The sequence below is a fragment of the Pseudogymnoascus destructans genome, assembly GCF_001641265.1.
Source record: "Pseudogymnoascus destructans isolate 20631-21 unplaced genomic scaffold scaffold_1, whole genome shotgun sequence".
NCBI classification, from domain to species: domain Eukaryota; kingdom Fungi; phylum Ascomycota; class Leotiomycetes; order Thelebolales; family Thelebolaceae; genus Pseudogymnoascus; species Pseudogymnoascus destructans.
The window spans coordinates 2,214,268-2,233,846 of NW_020167520.1; the positions used below are offsets into that span (position 1 = coordinate 2,214,268).

General features: G+C 46.0%; 2 protein-coding genes across 2 annotated transcripts; one reads left to right on the forward strand and one right to left on the reverse strand.

Annotated features, from left to right (window-relative positions):
* Positions 1 to 4,769: 4,769 nt before the first annotated feature.
* Positions 4,770 to 6,876, reverse strand: VC83_00593 (uncharacterized protein). The gene is made up of 2 exons (XM_024464282.1): positions 6,361 to 6,876; positions 4,770 to 6,287 (listed from the first exon to the last, which is right to left on the reverse strand). Exons 1-2 carry the CDS (start codon positions 6,640 to 6,642, stop codon positions 5,601 to 5,603), a joined length of 969 nt encoding a protein of 322 aa, XP_024328356.1. The 5' UTR covers positions 6,643 to 6,876; the 3' UTR covers positions 4,770 to 5,600.
* Positions 6,877 to 7,413: 537 nt separating this feature from the next.
* Positions 7,414 to 9,685, forward strand: VC83_09587 (uncharacterized protein). The gene has a single exon (XM_024473000.1). It carries the CDS (start codon positions 8,123 to 8,125, stop codon positions 9,365 to 9,367), a length of 1,245 nt encoding a protein of 414 aa, XP_024328768.1. The 5' UTR covers positions 7,414 to 8,122; the 3' UTR covers positions 9,368 to 9,685.
* The last annotated feature ends 9,894 nt before the right edge of the window (positions 9,686 to 19,579 follow it).

A 19,579-nucleotide genomic window follows, 5' to 3' on the forward strand; every position in this document is an offset into this window, starting at 1 on the left:
AGATGAAGCTCTTTCAGAGACAAACAACCTAAGTTCTTCGTATATTCCTACACAGCTGGAAATGGAGACTTGGCGTCGAAAAGGCCCTCTTGGAAAGTTACATAACATTGTAGTTTATATTCAAAGGTCTCCACAACAGCGATTAGCCTTTCAGAAACTCAGTCAAGGACGTCGATTACTTCGAGACAATACGACACGGTGGAACTCTTGGTTTTCAATGATAACTTCAGCTCTTCATGAAGACGTTAAACCTGCTATCGACCTATATTGCTTTCAAGAAGGAGGTGATTTAGTAGGCGATGTATTGTCTAGTTCTGATTGGGCTAATTTAAGTAACATTATGGGTTTCTTGGAGACTTTTATGAAGCTACAAAAGCTACAGAAGGCCGTAGTGCCACTTTGGAAAGAGTCCTACCATCTATGGATTATATATTAGAGAAGCTTGAAGATGGCAAGACAACCTACGCTTCAGATTCATTTATGATTCCTTGCATTAACTCTGGCTGGGCAAAGCTGGATAAGTACTATAGCCTTACAGATCGAAGCCCTGTATACATTGCAGCAATGATTCTCATTCCAAGTCAAAAATGGAGCTATTTAGAAGACAACTGGGACCCTATCTGGGTAGCGGATGCAAAGAAGACAGTGCAGGACTTTTGGCAATCTCAGTACAAAAGTACAGAAGTTATACTTCCAATAACTCCGCTCACGCCAAAGACTGGGTTTGCAAAGTGGAGAGCTGAGAAGGCAAGACAAGCACCTATAGTTGATGAATATTCACGATATTGCCAAGGGGTTTGTTGCCCCGTTGAGGTGGATTCTATCACTTGGTGGATGGAGCCTACACAGCGTGCAACGTATCCAAATCTACCAGTTATGGCATTTGATATATTGTCAATACCAGCTATGTCAGCAGAGCCAGTACGTCTGTTTTTAGGTGCAGGAATTACAGTTACAGAGAGAAGAAATAGGCTAGGCACAGAGACCATTGAGGCATTAGAATGTCTAAAGAGCTGGCTTGGAAGCCATTGCACTACTTGGCTTGCAGGTTCCTAGATGACAGCAAAATAGCTTTAATGAACTGGCGTTCGTTCAGTTCAGTTCAGTTCAGTTCAGTTCAATACCATAAAGTGGGGCGTTCAATTCAGTTCATGCATTTTCATATTGTGGGGCGTTCAGTTCAGCCTCAAATTTGAACTGAACTGAACTGTTTGAACTACTAGCAACACTGCAAAGCAACATGTTAGCTATAGGATCTAAGGAAAGATCAGGGCTGCCCTAGCTACACCAACTCCTGCTACGCTAACGCTTACGCCATCTTAGGCGATCCCGCCTTAAGACAAATACATGCCTAACACAGAACCAGTCGTCACAGAACTCTAGGAAACCCTACACGTTAAGTTGCCTAACACTTACTCTAGCAACCACAAGGAACTTCAAGTGTTTCTGCTCTAGATCGAGCTATACTTGCACTTCAATGATGACAAGTTTCTAATTAACGAGAGTTATGCCTTGTAGACATCATCCTACCTTAGAGAGGAAACCCTTCGATGGGTAGAACCCTTCCTTAAGGACTATTTCTAACATGAGAACACCTATGGTACGATGGTGACCACTAGAACTATGTTCGGTACTTAGAAGGAATTTAAGAAGGAGATCCGCCATATGTTTAGCATTATCAATGAGGTTAAAACTACAGAAGAACATCTGTATGGACTGAAGCAGACTAGTAGCGCCCTCACATACACTATAGAATTCCAAAGATATGGCAACTAAACCAATTAGGATACCTACACACTCATTAGCCACTATCGTCATGGACTAAAGAGCCATGTCTATACAGAACTCGCATCTAGAAGCAACAACGAACTTACGACAACCCGAAGAAGAGTTACAAGTATCGAGGTAATGAAGGTCAAAAGAGAGACAACCATTCTCAAGACAACTGATGGTTTGACCCTATGGAACTTGATGCCACCTTTAAGCAAGGCAACCGCCTACATAACCCTAACAAGGAGCGACAGCTTAAGTAACAGCTCTGTTTTAATTGCAACAAGTCCGGCTACACGGCTAGGGACTGTAGACAGCCTAAAAAGGGAAGCAGGGGACGTAAGTTTAGCAAGCAGCTTAATACCACTTGGAATAATCAGGGCGGGTACGATGCCCTGCAAGGACAGCTGTGTGCCACGTTATAGGAAAGATCTAGAGTATCAGTACTTAGGATCTTAAAGAATTTGATATGTTAGACAGGGGAATGAATGATGAAAGCACCCCTAAATGGCAGAGCTTAGACGAGAATTATGAGGTCCTTGATAAGGAAGAGTGTATCTCTTTAGGCAAGGAGGATTTTGACCCCCTCGACTAAAAAATGAAGAAGAGCATCCTCTAGAACTAGGACAAAAAGGTCCTAGTATCAAGATGCCTAGAACGATGGACAGGCACTAAACAAGATTGGGAAGTCAAGGTCTGTTCTATGAGGTGTTGCCTAGGGTACCTACATTAGCAGGAACCCTAAGGTGGACAACACACAGAAAAGGAAGCCACTAATTAGCTAAAGAATAAACTCTGCGAATATGACATCTAGGATGCCATCGCAGAAGGAAGAACTGTTAACATCTATCATGCTCCTAGGCCTCTAGTTGGTAGAGATATGTCATGTGGTAGTATGAGTGATGTCATGTAATGAATCATAGAGGGTTGTAGAGATATGCTATGTGGTAATATTGGCCCAGTAACTAAGGAGCAATGACGTGTAATGAATCATAGATGGTTGTAGCAATCGTTGAGTAGTATTGCTCTTGTTGTTGGTGTGATAAGCCAAAATATGTATAGTGACTTGTAGGTTTGAGGAGGAGATTTCCAAGTTTGCTCTTGAGTTTGATAGCAAACTGAGTGCAACGAATGTCAGTATGACACATGCCTCCATATGAATTTTACCCGGTACAACAAGTACAGGTGCAATCTTCTGTCCAACTGCAGATACTGCCTCTATAATTGTAATAGATATACGATTCTCAGGGCTTGGAGTGTAGAGCTGCTTTACAGCTCGGGGGACCATAACTCTCTCACCTCCTGGAATTCTGATCCTAAAACCAGTTTCGTCCATATTCCAGATTGACTCTGGTTTTATACCACGCTGTAGTACTAATGCTGTGTACTCTTGAAACCACTTAATAACAGTAGGCTCCTGTTGAGCTTTCGTACGCTGTTGTGCAATAGGCTTTGTAGTAACAAAGTGAAACTCTATAAGCTCATTCCGTATATATTTAGTGAGCCAGCTCTGTGACGGTGGAGGCAGTGGGCTCCGTAGGTGGCATACTGCCCCGTAAACCATATGCCTATTAGCCCCTAATCCTAGGTGATACTGCTCTAGAATCCAGGCCTTTAGGGCTTCTGTTTGAGCTGTAGAAAGCACCCTATTCTGACCCCCATTTTGGGTAGTGGATCTTAAAAATCCGACTTGCAACAGCTACAGATTCAGAGGGATTTGCTGCAAGCCATTCACAGGCATCTGATAGAGAAGTCCCTTCCATTAAATGAATTACATTTAATTACTATATAAATTACTATGGGGGGGAATGCCGAAGGTTTTGGTAAGGAGTAGCGGTGAATGTATGCAAGTTGAGGTGGCGCAAACCGCTTCCCCCCCCCGATTATATGCAGCATGTGTTGTAGGTGCTAAAGCAGCATTTGACGACTGCTTAATTTGGCTTGTACTTTGACGAAAACTGAATTCTTCATACGCAGTCTGGGCTTGTAACTCGTCAGCTAGTAATTGCTCTGTTGCTGTAATAAGATCCTCTCTATCTTCAAAATCCTCGTTCTCAGCGAGTGTATCCATCTGATAACCGATAGTATTTTCGCATGGGGACCTATCCCAGCACAATATAATTATCAAGGATATGAAGATCGCAGGTGTGATCGACTGGGAGTGATCTGCTCGAGTGCTTCGATTGCGGATGCAACGGGGTCTTCTTCGGGGGGTTCCTCGATGGGTGCGGGTTTGTAGGTTGCTGAGTCTGTGGTATGGTGAGTTATATGTCGAGTGATATGGTAACGGTCGACTCACCAACAATGACGGGCTCGTAGTTATTGGGAGCTGTCCTAGGACCAGCCCGCCCGCCCGCTTTTGCTCTGCGTTCCTGCTTATTTTTAACGTGAGAACGATACTGGAGATGTAACGTGATAATTTCTTAAATAAACTTATATATCCGCAGTAAATCTCACGATATAACTCTTCTAAACACACAAGAAGACACCGCACTCACGACCCCATATGTACTCACCATCCCAGACTTCCCCCCCCTCCTCCAAACCTCAAAACACAACCAAACACTTCCGCCATCCACATCTCTCACCACCTAACAACCCACAGGCACCACCACACATCCAACACCATCCCCCTCGCCCTTCCAACCGTCCCGCCCACTCCGCCTCCCCCTCCACGGCTGTGCAGGCCCCTTCTTCGCGACCACCAACAACCCCCCGCCCGAATCACCACTCCCGCCACACAACGCCACAGATACGCCAACCATTCTGCCCGGCCACCCCCCGCCGCCGCTGAAGATTCTAGCGTCATCACAGACTCATAGCTACCACTCCATCGCCCGCCATGCATGCACCATGCTGCACCCCGCCGCCGAAGGCTACAAGGCAGCAAACCCCCACCCCCATGACTCCCTAGCATCTGCGTTGGGTCTGCGTTGGGTCAGAGGCTAGGGAGTCATGGGGGTGGGGGTTTGCTGCCTTGTAGCCTTCGGCGGCGGGGTGGAGGGTCAGGGTGGTGATGACGCTGGGGAGGCTGTGGAGCTGGGGGAGGCTTGGTTAGAAGGGTCACGTGATTGTCACGGGATTAGGCTGTTGTGGTTGTAGTGGTGGTGATGGAGGACACGGATTTAGGTCTGAGAATTGACGTGCTAGGGATGCTTTGGTTGGGTTGAGAGTATCGGGTTTGCTGGGTAGGAGCTGCTGTGGGGATCGGTGTCCCAAGGGATATCCAAGGCCTGTCTTCGTGGCCTGAGACAAGTTTGTTTCAAAAAAGGTCACAGCATGAAAAAATTGAAGTGTAGATATCAGTATTAGGATTCTACTCCAGTTATACGAGGAACCCAGCGTCCTCTATTACCATCCCACCATTAATCCGACCGTGCTCCTTGCAACGAGACAGCCACTTCGAGGCGCTGCGCTCCGGAGAAAACCCCCGAGTCTGAAGGTGAAGAAAAGACTAGTCTTACATGTATGTGTATTTACAATTCTATCCGCTGATAAACCCCCCGCTCCGTTGAACGCCCAATGTACATAATTCCCAAACCAATCGGACACTGGAGATGCCCCGGCCAGCATTCGTGGCAGCACCGTCGATGCAGTCTTTCCCTTCACGGCAGCACGCGTTGGTGCTTTTGATTCTGTGGCCGCTGAAGAGCAATTCGTCGTTATAGACATACATCGTGTGTGACATGGCGTTCCAGAGGCGCGCCGCCCATCCGCTCCCCAAAACCGCTGGTGGGCAATAAATAAGCCGACCCAGCTTTGCCGTGTCGCGGCTCGCGGTCTGGCGTGGCCGGCGACTTCCTTGCTCTTGTTCTATCCAACAGTTGTCATCACGCCATCCGATCCACACACTCTCGCCGCGGCAGCAGTATATAACCGGGGCCGTTCTTGTCCTTCTTGCTCGTCCCGATCCACGCCGTCCATGCATAGAACATGACCGCGAAGACCACGCCCGCCACTGCGAACCCGCCGAAGGTGAGCAGCATCCAGTGCTTGCCCATCCAGAAGATAGTCTGCGCGTCCTTGCCGTGCCAGCTGTTCCCTTTGGCTATGTAGAAGATGCTCCACGCGTTGTTGCGGTACTCGGGCGGCATCAGCACGCGCACGTGGTCCTGCTCGGGACGCTCCTCCGACATGTACTGTTTCCAGATGATGGAGAGGAAGAGCGGGCCCGTCGACGACATCACCGTGATGTAGGGCATGCCATAGTTGTTTGCGTACCGCTCGAGGCTCTGGATCACGCGCTCGAAGAAGGGGTGGTGCGGGATGGCGCCCATGGCGTCGTTGCTGATGCCCGTGGGGAGCGTGCGTCGGAGCCAGGCTGGGTACTCGAGCATCACGTCCAGACGCCGTACGCACCCATCGTCGAGATCAAGGTAGATGCCGCCGTAGTGGTCGAGGATGAAGTAGCGGATGGCATCGGCACGCTGGATGGGGAAGGGGTACGAGTCGAAGGTGTCGAGGAACCAGGGGTATTTCGTGCGGATGAACTCGCGGGAGAGGGTGTCCGTCCAGAGCTGTAGATTGTGTTCGTCAGTATGTGTCCCATTTGGGGGAATTGAGGGTGATGAGGCGTGGGGGGGAGCTCACCTTGTACTCGTAGTCTGGGTGTAGGTCGATGCACGATCTCTGGCTGGGCACCCATTGCGCGGGAATGGAGTCGTTGACATAGGTCTGGTGTATTATTCGAGGGATAACTTGTCTGTCATTGCGGTCGGTGTGGTCCTCGCTGGGCCTCATGATATCGGCAGCTGGAATGGCGTGGACAGTTCCATCTTCGAAGAGGAGGGCGATAAGTGTGCTGAAGACATTCACAAGAAGGCAAATAACGACGAAATTAACGAGTATGAAGACCTTGGTTCCTTTTCGCATCGTAACATATGGTAAGGAGAGTAGGACGTGGGGAAAGGCAGGACATTAAGGATATCGGATTGTCGTAGGTATGTATCCTAGGTTTGGTGGAAGGGGGGTGGGTTGTAATAAATGTGGTGGCGATGGGGGAGAGCGGTAAGAGACTTGGGGGAGGGGAGTGGTTACTCTCTCGAGTTAGGAAACTACGCGTCACTATAAACGCAAGAGGCGCGGCCCATTGAGGGTTTTGGAGATTTTTTTTGGGGGGGGGGGATGGTGGGAGGGACGGTGCGGTACATGAAGTAGGAACAGCAGAGGATTTAGTAGCCAATTAATCCGTTTCGCTAGGGCGTGGTTAAGGCATTTTTGCAGAGTGGGACGGTAATATTAGGAGGGAAAGGAGATAAAGATAATCCGAGGCAGACGGAGTGACATGTACATGTAGGGTAGTCGAATAGTGTACGGGAGAGCAAGTCACTCTCGTTTATCGTATTTTGCTATTTCGATTAATTTTTCAAAGCGTGTAGTGTGAGTAGAGTACGGCAGTAAGTATGGTTTAGTATGGTTTAGTATGGTTTAGTATGGTTTAGTATGGTTTAGTATGGTTTAGTATGGTTTAGTATGGTTTAGTATGGTTAGTATGGTTTAGTATGGTTTAGTATAGATAATCTGGAGTATTGTACGTACGTATGTATTGTCTTTCTCCATGGCTTACAACTGCCCTAGTACATGACTCGCTGGGACTGTATGGGACTGTATAGTACTGGTAACGACTACCGACGGCGGCCTGAGGCTAGTAGTTAGTAGTTGGCAGTTAGTAGTTGGCAGTTAGTAGTAGCATGTTGTCATCCCCATCCCATACTACAGAGTGTGTACGCGTAGTATCGAGATGGTCAACGACGTCGTAGTCGTCGTAGCTGTACTACTCCAAGCTTCTTTTAGACATCTTCATGCGTCGCACGCAAGGGACCGGTTCTTCACTTGCATAACGCATACCGAGCTTGGATAATTTGGCAGGCGGCGTATATACCGTCCGCCCATCCACAGCACACCGCAACCACCTCGCATCCACCACAGCCTCATCGGAGCCCCCGCCAGCCGCCACTACTCCAATACCCACGCCAACCAGCCTGACAGGCAGCCCCGGCCCCAGCTGCGCCGCAAGTGTCCCAACCACCGCCCCTTAAACGTTTCATTTCCTTAGACATGATCCTTTGACTGCGTGCGTTTATGGCGTCAAGGTGCAGAGGTTGCAGCCAGTCAGAGGGGGGAGACTGGGACTAGGGCGTGCAGGTCTTGTCATGCTCGGAAATGAGCTTTTTGTACGGGGCCGAGAGAGGCATGTGAGAGTACAGTCCACTCTCGCCAAGACGATGTCGGATAAGTCGATAACACCGCTAAGTCGATATTTTTTTCAGCACCAATTGATTTTCGCACTCAATTCTCGATATTCGCGATATTGACCTTCTGACCTTTAATTATCGACTTATCCAACTCTATTATGCCTCGAAAGAACACGATTACACTCGAACAGCGCCGTGCCCTTCGACATTGGGCACACAAACAGCACCCGAAACCCTCCCAGAAAGCCTGCATCAACTGGTTCCTTCACGAATTCAATCATCGGCTCAGTCAATTGACTATATCAGATAGCCTCAGTGACCGCTTTAAACATCTCGACAACTCGACAACAACTGGACAACGAAATCGAACTGGCCAATGGCCTCAACTTGAACAAATTCTCTACGACTTTCAGCGACGAATTGATAGCCGCAGTGGCTTTACATCTGGTGATATACTTCAAGAAAAGGCGAGGGAGATCTGGAGAAGGCTTCCACAGTATGCAGATCAGCAAGTTCCCGACTTTAGCTCTGGCTGGCTTACACGATTTAAATCACGACATAATATTAAGATACATACACGTCACGGCGAAGCAGGATCTATCCCGGAATTAGTTGAAGAAGAGATGAAAGGGCTCCGGACAATTGCTAGCGAGTTTGAGGAGGAGAATATCTATAATATGGACGAAACTAGGCTCTACTGGAAGATGATGCCATCTCGAGGACTAGCATCGCAATCATTACCTGGATTAAAGAAGGAAAAAGCTCGAATTACACTTACTCTTTGTACAAATGCTTCTGAATCTGACCGGCTCTGGATTATCGGCAAAGCAAAAACACCTCGATCTTTACGCAATATTAATATATCTACAATGGGAGCTGAGTGGAGGTGGAATAAAAAGGCTTGGATGAATTCAACAATTATGATTGACTGGCTTCAAGCATTTTATCAACATATTGGCTTTACTCGACAAGTCCTTCTTACAATGGACAACTTTTCTGCACACATATCTGGTGTTGAGCTTTGTCCCCCACCTCCTAATATTCGGATCTGTTGGCTTCCAGCTAATAGTACTAGTCGATTCCAGCCTCTTGATCAAGGCATTATTCAATCTCTTAAAGCTTATTACCGTCGACAATGGCTCTGTTTTATGCTTGAATGTTATAATTTGAATCTGGATCCGATTAAGCAAGCAAGCTTACGACTTTCAATTCGCTGGATCTTACGAAGCTGGAATCAACAAGTTTTACAATCAACTATATACAATTGCTTTCGAAAATCAACACTTCTTACAACTCTAATCACTCTTCCAACCTCAATTACACCGACAGACCTTTCACAACTATACGAACAAGTTATTCAAGCTGGCAATATACATGATTCAATGGCTATTTCGAACTTTTAAATCCTATCGACGAGCAAATCAACAATACAGAAGTTACAACAGATGAGGAGGGTATACTACAGGAGATTTTGGATGAGCATCTTAGTGATCCTACTCAAAATGGTGAGCAAGAAGAGGAGCCTGAGACTGAAGAGGCTGTTTATTCAGCCTCTGATGCTCGCAATGCCCTTAAAGTTCTGATTGAGTATACGGAGTGTCAGGATGCTCTCCAAGCCAATCACCTCAGGGCATTAGAGCATTTGGAGGGCGAAATTGAGGTAATTCAACTTAATTCCTTGGTTCAGGAGACATTGGATAGGTGGATTACATAATACTTGGCATTTCAATATAACGATATTTTCACTTTTACGATATTTACATGTGTCACCAATTGTATCGACTTAACGGGAGTTGACTGTACGGAGGTTGGTGTAAGGACAGTTCGAACTGAGGCTGACCTTCGAGTCTGCAGAAGTATCCGAAGTATAACGTGAAGACTTCAATGCTCGAAGAAGTAGGACAAGGTATGGTAGTTCAGGCTCCAAAGCATATACTTTATACCACAGGGGTCAAGTGGTGAGACTAACAGGTTGGCCAAGTGGTTCGACTCAAAGTAAGGGAATGCAAAGTAAGTCGAAGCAGGAGGAATTGCAAGAAGGCCAAGTAGTGTATAATTTGCTAGCTAAAGATCAATAAGAGACATGAGCAATAAGTGCTTATATAACAGTAAAAATCCCTAGTGCCAAATAAGTGAAGGCACTAATTAACTGAACCCTAGCTAAGCGAGCCCTAGTGAAGTGAGCCAATAACAAGAGAGCCTAAGCCAGTAGTCATTTTGGGCTGATCTAGGTCAGCAAGTGAAGCGTAAGTGAGCGAAGCAGGTGAAGTGAATGACATAGTGAAATAAGTACTAGAGACTAAAGTGAATTGAAGGGTCATGACACAAATATCGAAGGAGTGTCATGACAGTTGGCTGACAATCTGATTAAAAGGAATTTAATCATGGGTCGAATAACCCACTGCTACGCAGTGGGCGCAAGCGAGTTGCATCGCCCCAGATTTCTCAACCACCCAATTTGTATTGCAATTGAATCTTGAACAATTCCACCACCTGCAACCCACGAATACGAAGAGGCTATAGCCCAGGCAATTGCCTGGGCTACTGCCAATCCTGACGAGAGTGAGACTACCGCTGCACGTATTTTCCACGTGAATCCTCAAACCCTCAAACCGAGGGTATGACGAAAGAAGCAACGCGACAACCGCCCTCATATATACACGGAGGCCAGAATCAAATCCTCTCTAGGCCACAACACAAAGCTATTATTACATATGCAGACGATATGCACAGGACAGGCCTCGGGGCTATGAAACAGATGGTCTTTGCGATAATCGAATACCTAAAGGATCTAGAAGGCAGACCGCGACAATTGCATGAAACTGAGTCAGTGCACAAGATGTTAAGGATGTACAGGATTGGTTCAATAGTTGGATGACTTGGTGCGAAGCCCATCATATTTAGCCTGGTGATATTATCAATTTTGATGAAGCTGGGTTTCAAATTGGAGTAGCTTCTGGAGAAGATATTCTTGTCCCTACCTGGATAGTAGATGTATGTATATCCAGTTATAATATAAAATATAGTATAGCTAATAAACTATAGCCATTGTATACACCTAGCCCTGAAAATCAACGTTCTATTACCATTATAGAATCGATTATTGCAAATGGAACAACTATTCCTCCTGTTCTAATTGTACAAGGTGTGAATCATATGACGAATTGGTATACCTTATTAGACGGAAATACAAGGGTATTAATGTCTGATTCCGGATATATCAACTCTCAATTAGCTCTTGAATATCTTGATTACTTGATTCTTCATATACAAGCTTGTAATGGTGGGTGCACCAGATGTGAGAATCTAGCCACCCAAGGAAGGGATGAATTTACTAAGACAACACACTGTCTTAGAAAACAGAGCCAAAGGGTCATAGCTTAGACTATTTCATAACGCAGCAATCAGGTGTGTGATGTAGTGAAGTGGTTCAGACAAGTTGCAACAAATGTTGAGTCTGGGAACTCAGGGGTAAGTCAGAGGTTAACACCTCACTGACTTTTCAGAAACAAGGAGTAACAAGATGAATGCTTGGAAGCTTGGAAAAGACGTGGAAGTATGTGATAGTCGATTTACTGTATTGTCTGCTTGCCCTTTCTTAAGGAAAGGGCAATCCTATTTATGCCAAAGGAGTGTAGTTCTCTCATTTTCCATGACTTTCCATGACTAACCAGGCTTGGTAAATGTATTAGAAATCAAGTGCGACCCACAACTAGCTTGCTAATCATGTAGCGAATGTAAGAGAATCCCATAAAACCATCTCTTGGGTTCCTAGCCTATAGGAAGTGAAAAGGAGGTCCAAGGTCAGAGTACCTATAGACAAATTATGTCATAACTTAACCAATCTTGTGGGTAACTAAGGAGTGATGACATGTAATGAATCATAGAGGGTTGTAGAAGCTTCTAGAGCTATCGTTCATGTTCCTAGGCCTCTAGTTGGTAGAGATATGCCATGTGGTAGTATTGGCCCACCCCCTTAAGGAGGAGATTTTCTTAATAACTTGTTCAATGAGTGTCCAAATGATATGCTGTGATGTATGTAGCATAAACAGATGTAGTAGAAGAGTTTGCAGCAATTGTTGAGTAGTATTGCTTCTGTTGTTGGTGTGATAAGCCAAGATATGTATGGTGACTTGTAGGTTTGAGGAGGAGATTTCTAAGTTTGCTCTTGAGTTTGATAGCAAACTGAGTGCAACGAATGTCAGTATGACAAAGCTGGGGCAAATGCACGTCCTAGGGTTCTATTAATGGATCAACACGGTAGTCATATGACCCCGGAGTTTATTATTAAAGCTACAGAAGCTAATATACACCCATTTCCTTTTCCTAGCCACTTGACGCATGTTCTTCAACCTCTTGATGTCGGTGTTTTTTAGCCGTATAAACACTGGCACCGGAAGGCTGTACATGATGCAACCCGGCATCTAGATATTGAATATACAGTTTCATCGTTCTTCTGGGACTTACAGAAATCAGGGAAAAGACTATGAAAAAAGAGACTATTCAAGGTGCCTTCCGAAAGTCTGGGATCTGGCCAATAAATTGCCAGAAAGCTCTTAAGAAAATGAAGATGTATATGATACCAGCGATGGCGATGGCAACGGTGACAGCGATTGAATTACCCTATCCTATATTTAGTAGCCCTACACGCCAGAAAATCGACTCTACAATACGAAGGGTCCAGAACGTCCTTATGACTGCAGAAGTCTGGGACTGGCAGCATGAAGACCTTCATAATAGGGTTCAAAATCAACAGAAGTCTAGGATTCAAGGGAATCGGAAGGTCTTACAAAAAGGAGGGGTCCTTACAGGAACTCAGGCACGACAGATCGAGAAAACATTTCTAATGGGACCGTCTCGTGGGTCACCATTCCGTTGTTAGTTGAGATGGGCTCCCCATCTACAACCATTAATGGGTATGGATCGGTCTTTAGTTGCGTCCTGAACCCGTGTGTGTCTGCTACTTTCTTTGTCATAAAGTTGCCCGTTGCTCCTGAGTCTATCATAGCTCGGAGGTGTTGCTGTTGTATCTTAGCAACCACATATACCTGCATGCCACCCGTTGTGGCACATAGCTGATTTGTACTAGGCCTCTTTGTGTCACTCGCCAGTGGCCTACTGCCGAGGACTCCTAGTTTTTTTAATCGTCTGAGGAATAACCGTCTGAGGAAAATCCATCATGTTCACCATATTCTAATGGTCGTAGAACTGGTACCCTTTCTCTTCTTTGTTCTGCTTCACGACATAGGCGTTCATGTGCTTCTAACACTCGTGTTCCCCTTTCTTCTCTTGGGATGCTTTCCTGGGAAGGATACTTATTTAGTTAGGTCACTATATTGATTACTATAATAAGTACTATAAAGTTGTAGGGCTACTTACTCTCAAATTCCTTAATAAGAGTCATCTCTGCTGCTTCTTGGAGTGCACTCACAGCAGATGATTAAAGTCACAGATCTTTGCCAAGCAGTGTGCAGTGAATCGTGATTCGGCATGATTCACCCTGAATCAGATTCGATTCATGATCTGATTCGGGCTATTTCTTGATGATTCGAATCATGATTCGGCAAGTATTTGAATGATCCGAATACTTGCCATAATGTCTAAGATGTCCAAGCGTCTAGCGGTGAGGACTTACTGTCGTCCTCAATATATAGCTTTTTAGATTGACATTTAATACATTCAATCATTACAATTATCATCATTATGAGTGATTCCGAGTTGTCTGACGCCCCTGAGGATTTTGACGATCATGTTATTTATGAAGATAACAGTAATGATGGACTATTCTCATCGTCTTCGCTATCATTACCACAAAGCAGTACCGCAACACTACAGCTACCAGTCACTCATTCTGCTCTTTTTACAAAGAATCTACATTCTCGTACTATCTTAAGAGGCTATCCTAATAAGATGCAATATGCTTGTACGCAAGAAGGCTGTTCATATATGCCTGAAGCTAAACTGGTATCGCAAAATACAACAAGCAATTTATGGAGACATATTGAACTAAAGCATCCAACTATCTTTGAAGCGTCTTCAAAATCTACTCGAAAACTTCAGAATAAAGACAATATCCGCCCTCAGAACCATGCATCTTTGTCTAGATTCTTCAAGCCAAATCCTCATGGTACAACTCCAGTGCCAGGCACCAAATTCTGAGAATTGTTACTTGCATTCATCATTATGAATAATCTACCAATGAGATTGGTAGATAAATTCTCATTCCGGCAGCTAGTGCATTACCTCAATCCTTCAGTCTTGAGTCTCTGCAAAATTTGGAAAATTTCGGCCAAACTTTCAACTGCCTTCCACCCAGAAACAGATGGACAGACTGAGCGATTCAATGCAGAGCTCGAACGCTACTTGCGAGCTCATGTGAACTATCTTCAAGACAATTGGGTTTCATACTTGTGCATGGCGGAGTTTGCTGCCAACAGTTTGCCATCAGATGCAACCAAGACAAGTGCGTTTTTTGCGAACAAGGGCTATGAACCAAGAATGAGCTTCGATACAGAGCAGCAAGCATATCACGAAGCCAAGCAAGAGCACAAGAACATAGCTCAGACCATGGCAAAGGTTTGGGAGTTTCTGCAGGATGAAATCACGCTCTCGCAAGCAAAAATGGAACATTTCGCGAACAAGAAAAGGAAACCTGCACCACGCTATCAAGTGGGAGACAGAGTATGGCTTTCAACTCGAAATATAAAGACACAGAGGCCATCAAAGAAGCTAGGCCACAAGCAAGTGGGACCTTTTGAAATTGTCGTTTAGCTGTGTAGGCAGTAGGGGTGAATATTGGCACTGTTAGCGTGGTAAGAAAAGTGATAGTTTCTCTGTATTGGTAGGGATTTGTAGCGTGAGCGGGTAGGACCTCTCGGGCTCTTTCCCCCTCTACCCGCTGGCGCTGCTCGTCCTGGAAGGTAGCAAGTTGCATTGGGTTTTGCGGGAGATGGTTAATGGACAGAAGCGGGAGTATCATTTCTGCAGCTGGGGCGGCAATTGAATTTCCACTCATAGTAGGGAGAATGCTATGAGATGGATCCTTAACATGGACAGTCTCATCAAATACCACTACTTTAGCACGTTCTATGGTGCCATTTAGAGGGTTCCAGAGCCGATATTGGTTGTCACCTTCGTAGCCGATGAGCAGAGTGAGTTTGCTTCGGTCGTCGAGCTTCTTTGGGTAGAGCGATTTGGCAATGAGCTTATACGCTGGACAGCCAATGCATCAGAGATGTGAGAGTTCTGGTCGGATGCCGTACCATGCTTCATAGGGAGTGATTGTAAGATCTGATGTAGGTGAACGATTCTTTAGGTAGACCATTGTTCGGGTTACCTCACCCCATAGTTCCTTTGGTAGATTAGCTTCTGTCATCACCGATCGCGATTTATCAAGTTGGTTCGATTTCCACGCTCAGACATGCCATTTTGGTTTGGTTGATGTGGACTTGTGGGCTCCCATTCGGCGCCCATTTGTTTGTACCATACGAGACATATTTCAGCAGCAAATTCGCCGCCACCGTCTGCTCAAAAACGTTTGACACGAAGGTTTGTCTGGTTACAGACGATATTATACCAGTATTTGATGTAACAAAGGACCTCAACGCTCGTTTTGCCTTTGAGGAGATAGATCCAGGAGAAACGTGTGAGATCGTCTGTTATCATTAAATATAAGGATTCCCTAGCATTTGTTTTTGGTGTAATAGGACCAGCAAGATCCATGTGTATCAGTCCGAGTCGTTCTGTTGCACGCCGGGGGGTTCTCATATTGTTGTGGGCGAATTGCTTGCCTAAGGTGCAGGGTTCACAAAATTCACGCTCCTTGTCTCGTGTTGCGGATTCTAATATGAGACCGTGTGATATTCCAGCAAGTTGATGTATGGCATCGTAATTGAGATGTCCAAGACGAGAGTGCCAGGTATGTATCGGCATGAGCGGTGAGATATGGGCCGTGTAGAAGGCCGTGATTTCCGCTGGTGTTGTCTGGGATTGTCATTTTTGGTTGAGCAGTTTGCGAATAGACTGGTTCAGTCTATAGAGCCCACCGACTTTTAGTCCAGTGGCTAGGACTCTCCCATTGTAGGTGAGTTCGCAGCCTCCTTTTACCGTTCGGAATCCACCACCAAAATCTTGGACGGTGGATATTGACAGAAGATTGGTGGAGAGTGAGGGGACGAACATGACATTTCTCAGTTAAGATAGTCAGATCGCTCACCCATTTTAATACCAAGGCGTACTGTTCCCTCTCCAAGGGCGAACGTGCCTGGTCCTGCTGCTTTGATTGTGATGGGAGTCGGATACTGGCGATAGTCGAGGAGTGATTCCTGTCGGCAGGTCATGTGTCTGTTTGCTCCTGTGTCAAGGACCCAGTCCATATCTTTCACAATAGCTCTTTTGGTATCATTGTCCGTTAGGGGAGTGTAGCTGTGGAAGGCGTAGTAGCCGCCCTCTTTTGGTGGTGCATCTCCTTGGTGAGGCGCTGTAGCAATGTTCGCTGTTGGTGTTACATCTTTGTTGGCAGATGTGGTGGATATTTCCGTAGCTAGATTCGCAGCTATTGCGTTGGATCTGCCTCTCTTTCCCCGCTGGTTGGCTCTCTTTCTTTCCAGCCACTCTGGTTGTTTCTCGTGGTGTTGTTGCCAGCAGTCGAGGTCAGAGTGATTCTCTGCCTTAGGGTGCATTGAGCAGGATTGCTTGTTGGCCTGGGAGAAACCCCTCTTGTGGGCGAGGAAGCCTGCTGGGGCATTTGCACCATTTGTCTTGCGGTTCTCCATGAGCTTCTCATGGTCTTCAGCCATAGTTATGACTTCCTTGAGTGGGAGGGCACCTGTGCGTGATACTCCCTTTCCACAAATAGAGTGATTTTGGAAAAGGTTTCCCACAAAGGCGTCGAATTCTGGCCCCAAACCGTGGATATTTGAGCGCTAGGAAGTAGTCAGGGAGCTTGAATTCGGCTCCCACTCTCATAATATTTTCGTCGAGTTGGCGGAAGACTTGTGCATAGGTTTTGACGTTCTGGGTGTCCTCGCCCCCGTAGACACACTGCTCAAGTCTTGCAATGAGGGAGAATAGCGTATTTTCCCCCTGTGGTCTGATTTTGTCGGCGAGGGTATCCCATATTTCTTTTGCGTTGGTGATGCCTTCGACAAGTGTCGTCGGTGCATAGTTTAGTGTCGATTTGATGCCACCGCATGCCATTTGGTTTCTTGCCCTCCATGATCGGTATGCGATATCATATTCTTTTGTTGCTTTTGTAAGGGCCGTTGGGGACTGATTTGGATCCGGTTCTTCTGGCTCATTCTCATATCCGTCAACAAGGTCCCAGAGCCTCTCGATTTGGAGGGCATTGATCATCCTCTTCGACCAGTCCTTGTAGTTGTCGTCGCCGTTTAGCATGCAATCCCTTTGGATGGGCACGAAGCTGGCGCCGTTCCCCGTGGCAGGGGGTGTGTAGTAGCTTGACATTATTGGTGTCAGTGGTGTTGGAATTGATTCGAGTTCTACGCTGATAATTTGGTCTAGTTTTTGGGTTTTTGCGTCGGTTTTCTTTGTTGTGGGGTCTCTTGCACCGATTAACCCAGAAGTGATAAATGTGTTCGGCTTCCTTGAGGTTTGGCTTCTTGTGCTGGTTCCAGCTGGCAATAGGCGGTTCTCACTTTCTTCTTCTGAGGATGAAGACGAAGGGTCGGATGATACCACCACTGGCTTCTTGGCTCGTTGCCTTTTGTGTCTGTAATTTTGCTCAAACGACTCACTAATGGCTCCCACTGTAGCTTCTCTTATGTTTCGGGACACTTCTTCAAGATCCGAGATGTGTCCTCTCTTTTTCTTTTGTATATTTGCACCCGTATCTTGCATCGATCCGCTCATCGCACTGCGGCGGCGCTCCTTTCTTTTTGGGAGTACTATAATATTCAGTGTCTGGTATGGATTTAGTCGTGTATTTCTTTACGCTCAGCAAGCTTGCGCTTTAGATAAAGCAGAAAAAATAGAGTGTTATCACGCCAGTCCGGGCTCATAACCTGTCAAAATAGTAGACCATGCATTTGGGTGTGTAGATTTTTATTGATGCTAACCACTAATCCTAATATAATACAGAGATCTTACTAATATGATACATGGTTTTTTGATATCCTTGCACCGATGTCGGGGGAGCGGTTTGGTGATTGCCGGTGAAGCCGGTGCTCTTATTGCCAAGCCCCCTAGAGAAGTCTCTACCACTTTAGTGTGGTTTTCGACATGTCTAACTCTACGATGTCAATACGATACCGTGCGAGTTTCAAAATATAGATTGTTGATCCACTTTATTTCAAGGATGGACGGGAGGCGAATAGAAGCCAGCTCTCAAAGTTAATTATACTTTTCGCGCTTTGGATGTGAAACGAAAGCAACCCCGGCTTTAGCGCGCGGCTGTAATGAACGTCCCCTGATACTACTAGATATTTTCTGCGTTTTGTGATTGGTTACGTAGAGAATGACTTCAGATGCGTTGCCAGGTGCTGGATGTAAACGTGGGTTGAGGGTATGCTTACTTTCATATTCTCGGCGCTTCGTAAATTATAATTGTCCATATATACGTGCCTCCTAATGTAACGAAACATCTATATAACCGTCAGTTATCCTCATGTGCTCACACACCCATCTCAACAGGTTCCTTGTTTTTTCTCGCAACTAAAGCAATTAGCCGTCTGGCTTCACAACCTTACTCCACTTCTCACGATTCTACCCGTGCAGAACATTCAATTCCCCGCAGCCTCTCTTGGCCATCAGTCTTTCAGACGTTCTAAAATATGTTTCGAACTACGCCTGTCCTCGCCTTTCCACTCAAGGCCATTAGGTGGTTCGCAGAGGAAATCTACAAAAAGAATCCTGAGGCACGGCTAGAAGCTGAGAGAGCTATCAAGGTAAAGACTGGCATGTTCTTCATGATCCGTATACAGCTCGAAAAACTCTGACAAGGTAAGGTCCTGTCGACGGATAATACCTGCCATCTGGGAGATGGCCAGAGGGACGCCACCAAGTGCATCGGAAATTTGTCGCGCTGTATCGCCTTCTGGCTCATTGGAAATGCTAGTGAGGTGATTGAATAGGGTAAGGCTGTCTTGCTGTGTAAGTGGACCGAGATCCAGTCCTAAAGATCTTCTCGTAAACATGTTTTTAGCTAATGGGTCGCGGCTAGTGACAAGAATTGATCCACTGCCTTGGGGCCAGTAGTCCGCCAGGATCATTTCATCTGCGTTGTCAAATATAAGCAGCCAGGTCGCTTCCGATCTAGCTTCACCAGGTTGAACAAACTCATCCGACCCCGAGAGATGATTTCGGGGATTGGAGAGCCATCCTTTCACGATTTCTCTGCTGACAATCTGACTCTTACACTCGGATGAATCTTCAAGTCCTAGTGCCAACGAAATCTGCTGGAAATGGTGGTCAAGCTTCGCAACCTTATCCGCCGCGACCCAGAATACTGCATCAAAGGCAGCTTTATGACGTCGGTTATACTGTATACTGACGCCGCCTAAAAGCCTAACATCAGGGGAACCCCTCTACCCATACACCCTTAATGACGACACAAGCCTCGTCATGCAGCACATAGCAAAGGATACACGTAGAAGATA

Bases quoted from the DNA above. Each gene is read 5' to 3' on its own strand.
- VC83_00593 (XM_024464282.1), bottom strand. From the start codon at position 6,642: ATGCGAAAAGGAACCAAGGTCTTCATACTCGTTAATTTCGTCGTTATT. The intron at 6,288-6,360 runs GTGAGCTCCCCC...CACAATCTACAG, and splicing joins ACCCAGACTACGAGTACAAG to CTCTGGACGGACACCCTCTC.
- VC83_09587 (XM_024473000.1), top strand. From the start codon at position 8,123: ATGCCTCGAAAGAACACGATTACACTCGAACAGCGCCGTGCCCTTCGA.